The following is a 13,022-nucleotide window of genomic DNA, read 5'->3' on the forward strand; positions in this document are numbered from 1 at the left end:
GTGAGAGAGCTTCTCCTAAATATTAAGTGACTTGTTCTACAGCATGTAAGTTAGTTTCAGCAAATCCATGCTAGGGCAAGCAGCAAAAAACCTAAGCAACATCCCTATGTATGGCTTTCCTGTAGTATGTCTAGAAACCTAGTCACCTGTCAAATGCTAGAAAACCTCTGGCATTGGCCCTACACTTTTAATATAAATTGGAAAAGCTGTCCAGGCAGAATTTTCCTGTAGATCTCAGGCTCCACCCTACAGCGTGAAAAACTGCCTTGGAAATTGTCTCAAATTGCTACAGAGACGCTAATTGATTTCCTTAAACACAGTGGGTTATGAAAAATAGGTTGTGATTGGACAGTATTACCTGATGTAAGGTGAGCACTTAACATGTGACTTACCTTTGAGAACCAAGAGCCTGTCAGAAGAGCTATACATCTTTGCTTGCATTCTTGGTGTTGCTGCCTGTGGGCTAACGGTAGGGTACTGCCTAGGCCTGGGCAATATCTAGTGAGTCAACAGACTTACCTAGCACCTGTTTGGTAGTATCGCAGGTAGACCTTAGCAGAAAGTAGATGTCTGGACCAAAGGATTGAATCGAACTGTGCGGCTGAATTCCTGTCATTGACAGGTAGACTCCCAATCCTGTTAATGCGAACTCCAAAAATGTGGTTGCCTTGAATGAAGGATAGGGAAAGGGGTAACCAAGAGTGAAAATTGCAAGAGTAAAGTCGCTGTGATTTCACCTGATCTGCAGAAGGGAAATTCGAGACAAATTTGTATTTTTTGGTGGGAGTTGTCTTCTTTCCTCTTCGAATAATGGTCTAAAGGGAAACAAATTGCATTTTAAAAGTTAGGTTACAGATGTATTTCTCTACCCTAGTCACATTGAAATTCGCTGTAAGCGGTATTAAAGCTGAAATGCATTTATTATGGCACTCTCGCCACCATTGTGACCATGCCAGAACTCATTGTATGAACGCTATAGCATACATGCCAATAGACTTGATTCAGACGGGAGACTCACGATTTTTCAAAATCCAAAAAATGGCTCAATTTTGGTTGCATCTCATCTGAAATTGCTTCCTAAATAGATGTAAATTGGAGAACTACTTTCTCCCAATTACTTTTATTTATTTTAAATCTCATGTTGCTCTTCTAAAATGTTGGCTTTTATGATATAGTCATGTTGCTACCAGTCGCCATCTTGTTGAAAGCGTGCCTTCCTGCCTGTTCTATTAGAACGAGAAAGTTCCTAGAGAAGCTTCTGCAGCTGACAGGTGCCTATCCCTCAGTTAGCCCTCAGGAAGTGGACAGATTACGGGGCAGTTGGAGCAGTGTCTTTCAATGTATTCAAATTTTGATTCCTCAGAGAAAATCCTATCAATGGGCACAAAGCAGAAATTCTCCTGTTCTGGGCAAAATAACATGAACAAATTAAGATCATGGGGATTTTGAATGAGACGGCAATTGTAACTATATTTTAGAAAATGGCCTGAGTGCCCGCTATCTCCTGCATTCATTTCAAATTATTGCATTTATTGTGTTCATGGGGGCCCAGCCACCTAAAGTGGGCCTAATGCCTTATGGGATACATTTCATAAGCAAGCATATGTTGCCCTAGCTTCTACCTCACCAATTGTGGGTGACCTGAAAACTCTGGTCATGTTTAGTTGTTCAAGCATGCACCTCTCCTCTGTTTAGCTAATCGTCCATGGGAAATGTGCATTCCCAAAACACTAAGTGTTCTATAACGTAACTTACAGCCTCTTCTGAATTTTTTTTTAGAATTCACTTTCTTACCATGACAATTTACAATTCTGAAGGAAAGTCAAATGCGCCTAATGCCTGCTGTATTACAGTCTGCTTAGCATCCTGCAATAGGTCTTTTAACGTGGATGACATTTTTGATGACTAAGAGACACATGTTTAAGATGTGCATCAAACATTTCCCATGTAAACTGGGCAAGGCATGTTACAGGAAAGGTGAGCCTCATATATTTTAAGATCTAAGGTTCGGTTTCTCATGCAACATGAAACAAGTATTGGAAAATCCAATAGGTCTAACATTGACTGCCAGACATTTGGCTTTTTCAATGCTTGTTCTTTCATAGACTTTGCAAACTTTATTGTTGAGGGAAGCTGCAAAAAGAAAAAATATACCTAAAAGCACAAATATTTTCTGGTCTCAAAAGGCACAGATTGCCATAGTAGTCCCTGGCACTGATGGGAACTACTTTGTGGGTGGATGTGCTCTGTATTAAAGGGCAGAATCCCATCACTCACAGTGACGTTAGCCGGTAGCCGAAGTGGGCTGACTAACTGCTCCATGCTGTATGATGTAGTGGGCAGAAGTAAAATGTGAATGGCACTATAGCAGACCAATGGATAAAGGGGGCTCCCTGAAAGCCCCTATAAGTAAGTGAATTGTATATTGCATTGGTACCAGGGCCTAGGGATCTGAGAGGCACACTGCACTAGCTGTTTGTCATGGCAGCCAACTGCACTCAATTATGGATGCCATTTATTACCCAACCTGGGGCCTGATTTCAAAAATGAAGGAAGCTGAGGCAATGTTTGAGTTAAGATGTAGATAGTTTGGGGGCTATCTGAAGGGTGAATTGCCGATACTGACCCCGTGGTAGGCCCTGGTCATGTAAACACTGTCAGGGGTAGTAAGCACTATATAAATGCCTATACTTTACCAGCTCACAGACTCGGTGCTGTAGCACATTTGCCATAGCTGTTCATGCAAGCAAGAAGGCTGTGACTGCCTGCCCCCAGGATGGGTAATAAAAGGCAGCTAATTGAATGCAGTTGGCTGCCATGACTGAAACCGCTTGTGCAGTGCGCATCTCGGACCCTTAGACCCTGGTACCAATGCACATGCTGCACACATGATAGCTAAACCCCATGGAACAGCTTGAGAAACACCCACAAATCATAGTTTTAAAAGATATATCATTCACCTAACCACGTAGGCCAGTTATGGGTAGCCAGGTGTTAGCAGCTCCTAGCCTTGGCATGCTTTCTTGTAGCCCTAGGCCTGCCTTTGCTACCCTTGGCTTCAGTGACAAGAACAGAAAGTTCGCAGGGTTCTAGGAGGCATGCTTATGGGGAATGTATGCCTTGCTCTTCTCCTAACCCCTTAGCAAGAAATGGTTTAGTGGCTAAATGGGGGAGGAGTAGAAGGGGTAACGAAAAACACTGCGATGTCATCAACAGTTACTGTGAGTGTGTATCGGATGTCACTTCCGCTATCGCTGGGCCTGGGTGAGCTTGTGTCCAGGGATCTAAGTGCTGGTGCAGGTTCACAGATGTTTAGCCAACAGTATTTATGAAAATATTTATTAGACAGTACTAGGCTAGTGCAGTTAGGGGCTGTGTCTCTTTTTAGGTGCTATTTTAATCCCCAAAGTAAACTACCCTGTAGAATTTAGGGATATGCTTTCCTTTCTACATGATTCCCCTGAAAGCCTCTCTTTTTACCCTCCTTTCTACGTGTAGAATTTTAATTCTCGTTTTGCTCGCTCCGCACCTCTGACGCTAATCTTTTGTGTTCTCTCTTTTTTCTTCCCACCTCTTCCCTTCCTTTTCTCCCCTCCTCCTGCTTGTGCACGTCTGAAATCCTGCCTCTGCTAACCTCTGTCTAGGTGGCCACTCTAGAACCAGCAGTGGGAGCTCTGAGTCCAGTCTTCCAACCCTGACCAGGTCACTCATGTTGGCGGATCAGCTGATTGACCTGTAGCCGGGGGACCAAAAAATATTAATAATGCACCTCCATATCAAGCGCTGCCGGGCCTGCGCAAAGCATAATCAACGCACTTTCATTCCCGGAGGAAATTCACCTTCAGTTTTTTTTTGTGTTTTTTTAAAATCTTGTCTAATAACTTCATGTTCGTTCAGCCTGCTGTTGAGCCGAGTTTCTCCTCGATCTTTGGCCATATCTCTTTTCATTACACTATCCGATTGGCGATTCATGGCTGCAATGTGCACTGACTTATTTTTTTCCCTCGAGACATATCCACAGCGGATGCACGGAGTTGCCACAAACTGCTGCAGACATTTGCGTCTGAACTACCTTGGGTCCATCAGAGTTTGGGTTGTGGGTCTTGCTGGGTTTATCCCTCGTTTGCAACAATACAATACAAAACAACTTTTGGTCTGGCTTCCTCAAGCAAGACTGCTTTGGTGCCTGCTGCTAAATCGTAGAGTTCTGTTTGTGCTGTGAGTGATCAAGTCGAGGGTTACCAAGAAAGAGCTTAATGTTGTGTGCTGAGCCTGGTGCCGGGAGGAGTTTCTTACTGGTCCTGCACTATTTTACTCCTAAAATTTTATAGGAGGTGTATTAGACACCGTGACCATTGTGAAAGGTGATATGTACACTACGAAGTAAGTCGGAACATAGAAGACCTGCTTCGTTCTTCTATTCCTTTTGGTCATGCTACTGATTACAGAGGAATTGTTGGATAATTCTTCATAATGGATAAGAAGATGGGCAGCAGCTCAGAAGGTACCGGGCATGCTATGTCACAGCTTGCTTAGCTTTTACATTCTATTTAAAGCAGCACAACACTGATTGGCTTAAAAAGACAGGCTATTCTTTAAAGATTAAAGTAAGGCAGGGTATTCTAAACAGGGCAGGATGGTGCACTGGCTAAGTATATGCTCTACTCATGTAAAGATTTGTTAAGACTTCCACGTCCAGTAGGTCAATAACTCTAAACTTTGGCATCCCAGCATGAAGGTGCGACTAGTCTGCCTCCACCTGAACTTGAGTTTATTCCTATGGGAATCGTACGCTGAAGGTCCTTAGTGCTGGTGAACACCAATACTGAGCTCGATTGCGTTTTGTGACATATCGTCGCTGAACAACTCGCAAACATATCTTGGAGGACCAATGATGTACATGCTTCCCAGTATTCTTTATTGCAGAGGAAAAAAGGTTTTCTTTTTCCAAATATAGCTTTCCTATATTCCAACCCCCCAGCGCTTTATGAACATATAATATCATTTAGTTAAGCCTGCCCCATAGAAAATAATTTCTCATGCTTGTATGTGTTCTAACTCATAATGCCTTATTTTAAATTGTATTAGGCTTTCCTTTTCCTCCCTTTGGCACGCCTTTTGATAGCTAGTAAAGAGCTGAAGCCACATACCAATCGGTCACCTGTAAATGTGATTAGCACTAGATACATATTTATGCCAATTTCTTAGAGTTAGATCAGTGGGTTGATATAACTTCAGCATGGATCTGTGTGCAACTTGCAGTTCACAGGTTCAAAATCCAGCGCAGTTGAGTCAGGTTGACAAATAAGGACTACTGAGTGGGGGATCATAATATCAGCTTTTACTTGGAATGCTTACAAAGAAATCAAGTTTTCATTCATTGACCAGGCACTAATGCATTAGGTGTGACATCAACCAATCAGCCATGACAGTAGAGATTGACGTAATGTGCCATAAAAAAAAAATCTACATTGCCCCTGATGGCGGGATATTGCCAATGGGCTGGACTTTTAGAGTCTATTTTCGGAGCCCATTTGCTTGAATATAAAGCATTCTGGCTGTGTAGAAATTCTCCCATTTCCCAGCATGCCTCTGCTTCTGAAAGGTCGGTTGTCCATTTAAAAAATATTATTTGTCTTCATGAAATGCAGCACCATAATTCTGCTCACTCCTCTTCATTGTTGCAAAGACCAAAGTGAAAGTACAGGGTTGTAAGAATTCCAGGTAAAAGTTGCAATCAATGTTCAGTCCGGTGAGCCAGTGGAAAGAAGCCTAGATGTCTTGTTTTGCCTAGATTTGTTATGACCAGACCATTTAACAAAGTTGCTGCATTGTATTTTGTTAAAGATGTCCTTTGCACACTCAAACAAAACGCTGCCAGCCTTATTTTCAGCCAGTTGTAGGCTTGAGGTGGAGTTCTAGCCATTGGTGGCTGGTACGTTTTAGAGGGAGGGGGGAGGGGGGAGAGACGGGACACACTCTCATGCACACATACACATAACACTCAAAGCAATGTATTCACACACAAACACATCCCTTCACAACACTCTTCACCAAACATTCATACATACACGCTCGCACCAAACAGTTTAAAAGAAAAACAAACACTTACCTGCAGCCAGCTCTGCCTCGGAGGTTCCAGGAGGCTTGGGACTGCTACCTTCCCTCATTGGCTGACCTAAGGCAAAGCTAAGGTCAGCCAATGAGGGAAGGCAGCAGTCCCAACGTCATCACAGAGTGGGATGGGGTCATTGAGACTGTTGACCCTACCCCACCCCACTCTTTGATGAAGTGTCACTGATTGACACTCAAACCCTGGGCGCTTAAGGGCTTAAAGCTGAAGCTCCCAAGAGCGAGGCAATCAGTGACGCTACCCCTCGTCACGGAGGGGAGGGCCTCGGGGACCTTTGCTGAGCTGGGGAGGTCACAACCACAGAAGCCGTGACTTCCTCAGCCCAGCAAAGTTCAGCTCAGGCAGCCAGGAGCCTGCGCCAAATGCACATGTCTGGCTCCAGGCTGCCTGACCTGAAAGTGAACAGTGTCTGTCAGGCTGACCTTTGTTCAGCCTGACAGACACTGTTCCTACAGGGCAAAAGGTGGACAGCGTGGCCACTCCGCCCAAATGGACCGGCCGCTCCTGGTTGTAGCTATGGCATTACAAATTGCTTCCACAGAAGAGTCCTAGCAGAGTATCTGAATCCAGCTACTTCATCGGCCGACTAAGGCATTATGCATTGCCAGTTTGGCTTAAGCAAAAGGGAGGAGTTAGTTGATTCGCCACACAGTAAAAACCCCTTCAGGTTTTCATATGTACGAGAACAATTTCCATATATTGAATTTCATTGGTGATTATTTGCACACTTTTAAGGGTCATTGTCCAATTTACAGTTCAATGGGTCAGCAAACCGGGACCTATTAGCAAATTCTTTTTCATTGTCCGAACGGCACACCTTATTAGAAGAACTCTGAGGACCTATTCACTCACCCTTCATTTCTGCAACACTAGCTACCACCTTGTCAGGTTTCCCCTCAGCAAACCCTGGCACTAAACTCAAGCAAGACCTGTCCCAAGAAGCTCTTTTTCATTCCCTGATCCTCTTAAAGGAGCCCTGTGTACCCATGCACAACATATTGCTACAGTGCAGTCCTCCCTTTGTGTAAATGTATGTGAGGCAGTTTATTGGCTGTATATATGAGATTACCTATTGTGCATATTAAAGACTGGTATAGTATAGGGAGCCAGGAGGAATATAAAGTCACCAGTATTGGCCTTTATGAAATCCCGGTCCACATCAACCACAGTCACTTAGAGCAACAACTAAAATATACAAATTGATTTGTAAATATAGTGTCTGGGTCTCAAGCTGTGGAGGTAGCTGATGGGGAGAGCCAAATGCTTACATGAATAACCCTGTTTTCTACCTGCTTTTCCCTTTTGAAAACCACAAAAAATTGCTTCCATTTGTCCTTTTACATTTAAAGTGGACTACGCTTAGAAATTATATTAGTGAAAGTGGTTGATAGGATAACTTATGACCGATGTGTATAAATATATATATTTCCCTTTTTTCTTATTTTCATCCTTCCTCTGCTACCTGTACCTAAGCTGAAGCCAGGTTGGGACATGAATGGGTGATGATACTGTATTTAGCTGAAGATAGTCATGTATTAGTGGGATGCTCAGGGTCTGTACGCGTTCTTCAGTGACTCCTCTCCCCAAGACTCCACAGGTTGTCTGTTGTGTACTAGGAACCTGGATTATGTGAATTAAAGTAATTTGAAAGAACGTTTACTCTGAGTGTTTGTGTTTACCTGAAACTATTTTCAATTTTTGGCTGGATTCCATAGATTAAGAACAAAATGATACTTGCTACTTGGCATACAATAGATCATTAACCCCTTCGCTTCTAGGCCTTCCCCCCCCCCCCCCCCCCTGTGATAAGATTTGTTTTGGCTATTTAGGTGAGTTCGCGCTTAGGCCCCTGTAACTTTTTGACCACATAAGGTATCCGCTCCAAATTTGCATCCTTTTTTTCCAACATCATGGGTATTCTAAAGGTACCCAGGGTTTGTGGATTCCCCTGGAAGGGACCCAGAAATTAGCCAAAAGACAGCTACATTTCTTTTGGGGGGGGGGGGAGCGAAAAAAGGGTTACAGATGAAAGCATCTGGTTTTTCCCTGCAAATGGTATCAAAAAAGGCGTTGTGGTGCTGAAATCACCATCTTCCCAGCTTTCAGGAACAAGTAGACTTTTGTCAGAAAACCAACATTTCTTACAGTTTTGGCATTTTTCTGGGACATTGCCTATTTTTGCTATTTTATGTGCTTTCAACCTCCTTCCAGTTAATGGTAGAAATGGGTATGAAAGCAATAATGGATCCGGGACAGCTATACATTTTGGAAAAGTAGACAACATTTTGAATTCAGCAAGGGGTCATTTGTGTAGATCCTCCAAGGGTTCTTTATAGAAACTAACAGTTAAATATAGGAAAATTAGTTGAAAAAACTGCCTTTTGTGTGAACGTTTTCACATGTAACTTCGTCTAATTATGACAACTCTTTGAAAGCAATATACCGTTACATCTGCTGGACCTTCCTGGGTGTGGAGATATATAGGACTTGTAGGTTCACCAAGAACCCGACTAACCCAGAGCCAAAAACTGAGCAGCAACTTGCAATGTTTTTTTATTATGTACCAGGTATATAGCAATTATTCTGGGAACATGTATACATGCAAAAATCGGTATGAAAGATACCTATGTATTTCTGAAATGGGAACAAAATAAGAGTTTAGAAAAAGTAGATATTTGAACATTTTTCCGGAATTGGGAATACTCATACTAGCATGAGAATTATCGATCATTTTTCAAAATTACTTCTTTTTTACACATTCTTTCATTTGGAAGGCAGAAATGCATCGAAAGTCAATAGGTAATAACAGTTGCTTTACAAATCTGAATAACCCTTAGTCTCCTGATAAAAACGGTACCTCACTTGTGTGGGTAGGCATTGTGCCCACGACAGAAAACTGCACAAAACTCAACATGGACACACCACAATTTTCACAGTGAAAAATTACCCTTTTTTGGCAAAGTACCTAGCTGTAGTTTGTGAACCCTAACTCTAGTTTGTGAACACTAACTCTGTCGGCACCTAGGGAAACCTAGCTAACCTATACATTTTTGAAAAGTAGACACCTAGGGGAATACAGGATGGGGTGACTTGACTGCTTCTCACCAGGTTCTGTTACCTAGAATCCCTTGCAAACCTAAAAAATTGTCCCAAAAACAAATTTTCCTCACATTTCTGTGGTGGAAAGTTCTGGAATCTGCGTGGATCCACAAATTTCCACCCACCCCACATTTCCCAAAATCTTCAGAGAAAAACGGTACCTCACTTGTGTTGGTAGGCCTAGTGCCCGCGACAGGAAACGGCGCAAAACGCAACATGGACACACCACAATTTTACAGTGAAAAATGACCTTTTTTTTGGCAAAGTGCCTAGCTGTAGTTTTTTAACCCTAGCTCTGCCGGCAACTAGGGAAACCTAGCAAACCTATACATTTTTGACAACTAGACACCCAGGGGAATACAGGATGGGTAACTTGACTGCCTCTCACCAGGTTCTGTTACCCAGAATCCCTTGCAAACCTAAAAAATTGTCAACTAAAACACATTTTTTCTCACATTTCTGTGGTGAAAAGTTCTGAAATCTGCGTGGATCCACAAATTTCCACTCACCCCGCGTTCCCCAAAGTCTTCAGAGAAAAATGGTACCCCACTTGCATGGGTGGGTCAAGGACCTGTGACAGGCAAGGGCCCAAACTATTGAGGCGACATCAAAATTACCTATCACAAACCAAGCTTGTAGGAGCATTAGAGACGAACCTAGAACCCAAGCCTCAGAGAGTCAAGGTGGTGCAAACAGCGCTACAGGAGCTCAGGCGCTACAAGCTTCAATGGAACTAATTTACTCTACACTGAAACAAATACAGACTGAGGCCCGCCAGGAGCACAAGAGGGCCCATGTGGCAACCAGGAAACTTCAGGGTGCGGTCTGGGATGTTAGTAAAGCCTGCACAGAAATTAATGAATGTACTACGGCATTAGAAGAGCACATAGTACAATTCGAGGCAAGCGCTTAAAACTCTGATAAACAGACCACCCCTAATGAAAGTAGAATGTTTGACGTCCTCTGGAAGCTGGAGGATTTTGAAAATAAACAGCGACGGAATAACCTTCGTCTACTTGGAATTGCGGAAAAGCAGAAGGAGATGATGTCTGCGGTTTTGTTCTAAAGCTCTTGCGGGAGGCTTTTCCTGAACTGGCTCATTGGAACTGGGACACGGAAGTGCAAAGGCTGCACAGATTTCCCTTGATGCTTAAAAGAAAGCCAGGTCAAGACGAAAAACCCAGAGCTATCTTAATATTTTTCGACAACTTTCTCCTCCGCCAATCTATATTTGAGAAGGCCAGGCCGGACGCAAGAAGGTCTGTAGCTGGTCATTCCTTTTTCGTCCGGCCTGACTTTTGTCATACCACGGTGGAGAGGAGATGGAGACTCCGCTCACTAATTACTCCCTTTCAGCAGCTGGGGTGTGAAGTATTTTTAATGAACCCAGCCAGGCTCAAAGGTATTTGCAAAGGCACAACTAGAGTGTTCTCTTCAGAGATTCAAGCCCAGGAGTATTTGCAAGAGCTCTCTAACAGATAGGCTAGGATAGGAGATATAAGGGGGAAAAGGGCAGCATTTCTTAAACTGTTTTTTTTTTCTGTGGTTTTTTTGGTCTTGGTATGGGGCAGCTAGGGGCTCAACCACACGCAGGAGGCATCACAAGGGTCCAGGGACCGGTTATGCCTTTTTGATCGGAGGGGGGGGGGGAGGAGGGCGGGGAGGGGTGCCGAAACCAGGGGGAAACAGGGAAGAAGTTATCTAGAAAAATGGCCTTTTGGTATGTTGATATGATAGACATTAGCTTGTGCACTAGTAGGCTTCGCAATCTTTGTTTTTTTTTTCTCTTTTTCTTTTGTAAAATGTTAATATGTGGTTTAAATGATCCCCAAAAAAAGGAGGCGGATCAGTGTTGATGTTCAATTTCTAAGGGCTTATATTCTATGCCTCCAGGAAACTCATATTGAGGGAGGTAGGAAATGGCTTTTGGAGATGACTGGGTATCAAATCATTGCAAATACGACACAAGAAACTCACACTAAGGGGGTGGCTATATTGTTTCGGAAGGGTTTGGGTAGTTTTCCTCGTTGCTTGGTTGACAAAATGGTCAGATGGAAGATTGTTCAAGTCTGTATTGATAATAAAATGTTCACTCTCTGTTCAGCATACGGATCAGTGTTGGATTATCAAGCACTGTTTGACTGGCTAAAAACTGAGCTTGTAGGGTGGACTTTACCTTTGATTTTTTGCGGGGATTTGAATATTAATTTAAGCTGCCATGTTACCACCAAGAAGGCTCCGTACCAAGGCAGGAATCCCAAAGTTTTTAAATCACTGTCACAACTCAAATCACTGCACAGGTTAGAGGATGTATGGGCTGTGAAAAGGGGAACTGACCCAGGCTTTACTTACTTTTCTGCTCCACATAAAGTACATGCTAGATTGGATTATTTCTTAGTGTTGCAGGAACTTATCTTGAAGAGTGCTATTAACAAATATCCTAAGGTCATGTCGGGCCACAATCCCTTGGTGATTGACCTGCATATTGAGCTCTTATCCCTGCAGACACGGTGGTCATTTAATAGGGCACTATTAAGTGAAGCAGGGTATACACAGCAAATGGGGGAATGCATCCCTAGGTTTATCGAAGAGAATTATGGAAGTGCTAACCTAGGTATCATTTGGGACACATTAAAAGCAGGAGTTAGAGGAGAAACAACCAGGTACGGTTGGGAGTCACAAAGACTAGAGAAAACCTTGCTGCATTCATTGTACGAGAATCTGGGTACGGCGGAGGCTTAACTGATATTATCAGCTGGAGCAGACTCGGAGGCAGACCAGTCAAAAGTTACTATTGCCAGGAGAAGTCGGACATACGAGAGCAGTGAGAGAGTGGGGCATCTATTAGCAGTACGCACAAGGGAGAAAACAGTGCAATCTCTGATCAGAGAAATTAGGGATCCGGATGTCGGTATAGTGAGCGAGACCAATGCTATCCTCACCACGTTTCAGAAATGTTATCAAAACTTATATACCGAAGACACCCAGCCTGGGAGTCGGGAAATTCAGGATTACTTACTGGGGGTGGCTCTGGATCAGCTTTCAGCAGAGGAGAGAGGAAGACTAGATGAGCCAATCACTATGGACGAAATTACTGCTGCCATAGATAATCTCCCATCTGGAAAAGCGTCTGGCCCGGACCTAATCCCTGGGGAGTTTTATAAAAAAGTTTAAAAAACAGCTTTTGGCATTGATGCTGGAAGTTTTTCGAAGTACACAACTAGATCTGTCCACTCGGGATTCCTGGAAAAGTGCCAATATTATAGCTTTCCCTAAAAAAGGCAAACCATTTATGGAATTGGATCATACCGGCCGATTACTTTGCTTAATAGTGATGTTAAGATATATTCTAAAATTCTGGCTAATAGGCTAGCTGCAGTTATTGGAAAGCTAGTCTCTCCGTTTCAACATGGGTTTGTACCTGGCAGGGGCACAACAGAGCATATCAGACGCATAATTACACTTTTTGACTATGTAAGGGTTTCAGGAGACCCTATGGCGGCTCTATTTCTTGATGCAGAGAAGGCCTTCGATAGGGTCTCCTTGTCCTTCTTATGGGCAATTATGGAAAGGCAGGGACTGGATAAGGGCTTTATCGATGCTATTGGATGTATATACCAGAAACTCTTGGCAAGGATCACATCGATGGGTGCATCCTCTGATATAATCAAAATCGCACATGGTACACTGCAAGGGTGTCCTTGCTCCCCACTTTTATTTGCAGTGTATATAGATCCTTTAATTAGGAAAATTGTGGTGAACAGGATTCAGGCAGTTTAAACCCTGGGTG

General features: G+C 43.2%; 1 protein-coding gene across 8 annotated transcripts in view; it reads left to right on the top strand.

Annotated features, from left to right (window-relative positions):
* AAK1 (AP2 associated kinase 1) overlaps positions 1-13,022 on the top strand; it is a 363,094-nt gene that overhangs the window by 262,752 nt on the left and 87,320 nt on the right. For 2 of the 8 annotated variants that reach the window (XM_086943483.1, XM_086943484.1), the window contains exon 22: positions 3,645-3,853. The exons of 4 other annotated variants lie outside the window; for them this stretch is intronic. In XM_086943483.1, the coding sequence (XP_086799609.1) occupies positions 3,645-3,739 (95 nt within the window). In that variant the 3' untranslated portion in view covers positions 3,740-3,853. Of the gene's footprint in view, positions 1-3,644; positions 3,854-13,022 lie in introns of those variants that run through there. 2 more of the 8 variants (XM_086943485.1, XM_086943486.1) reach the window with 2 other exon arrangements.

Source organism: Lissotriton vulgaris, chromosome 11 (assembly GCF_964263255.1).
Source record: "Lissotriton vulgaris chromosome 11, aLisVul1.2, whole genome shotgun sequence".
NCBI classification, from domain to species: Eukaryota; Metazoa; Chordata; class Amphibia; order Caudata; family Salamandridae; genus Lissotriton; species Lissotriton vulgaris.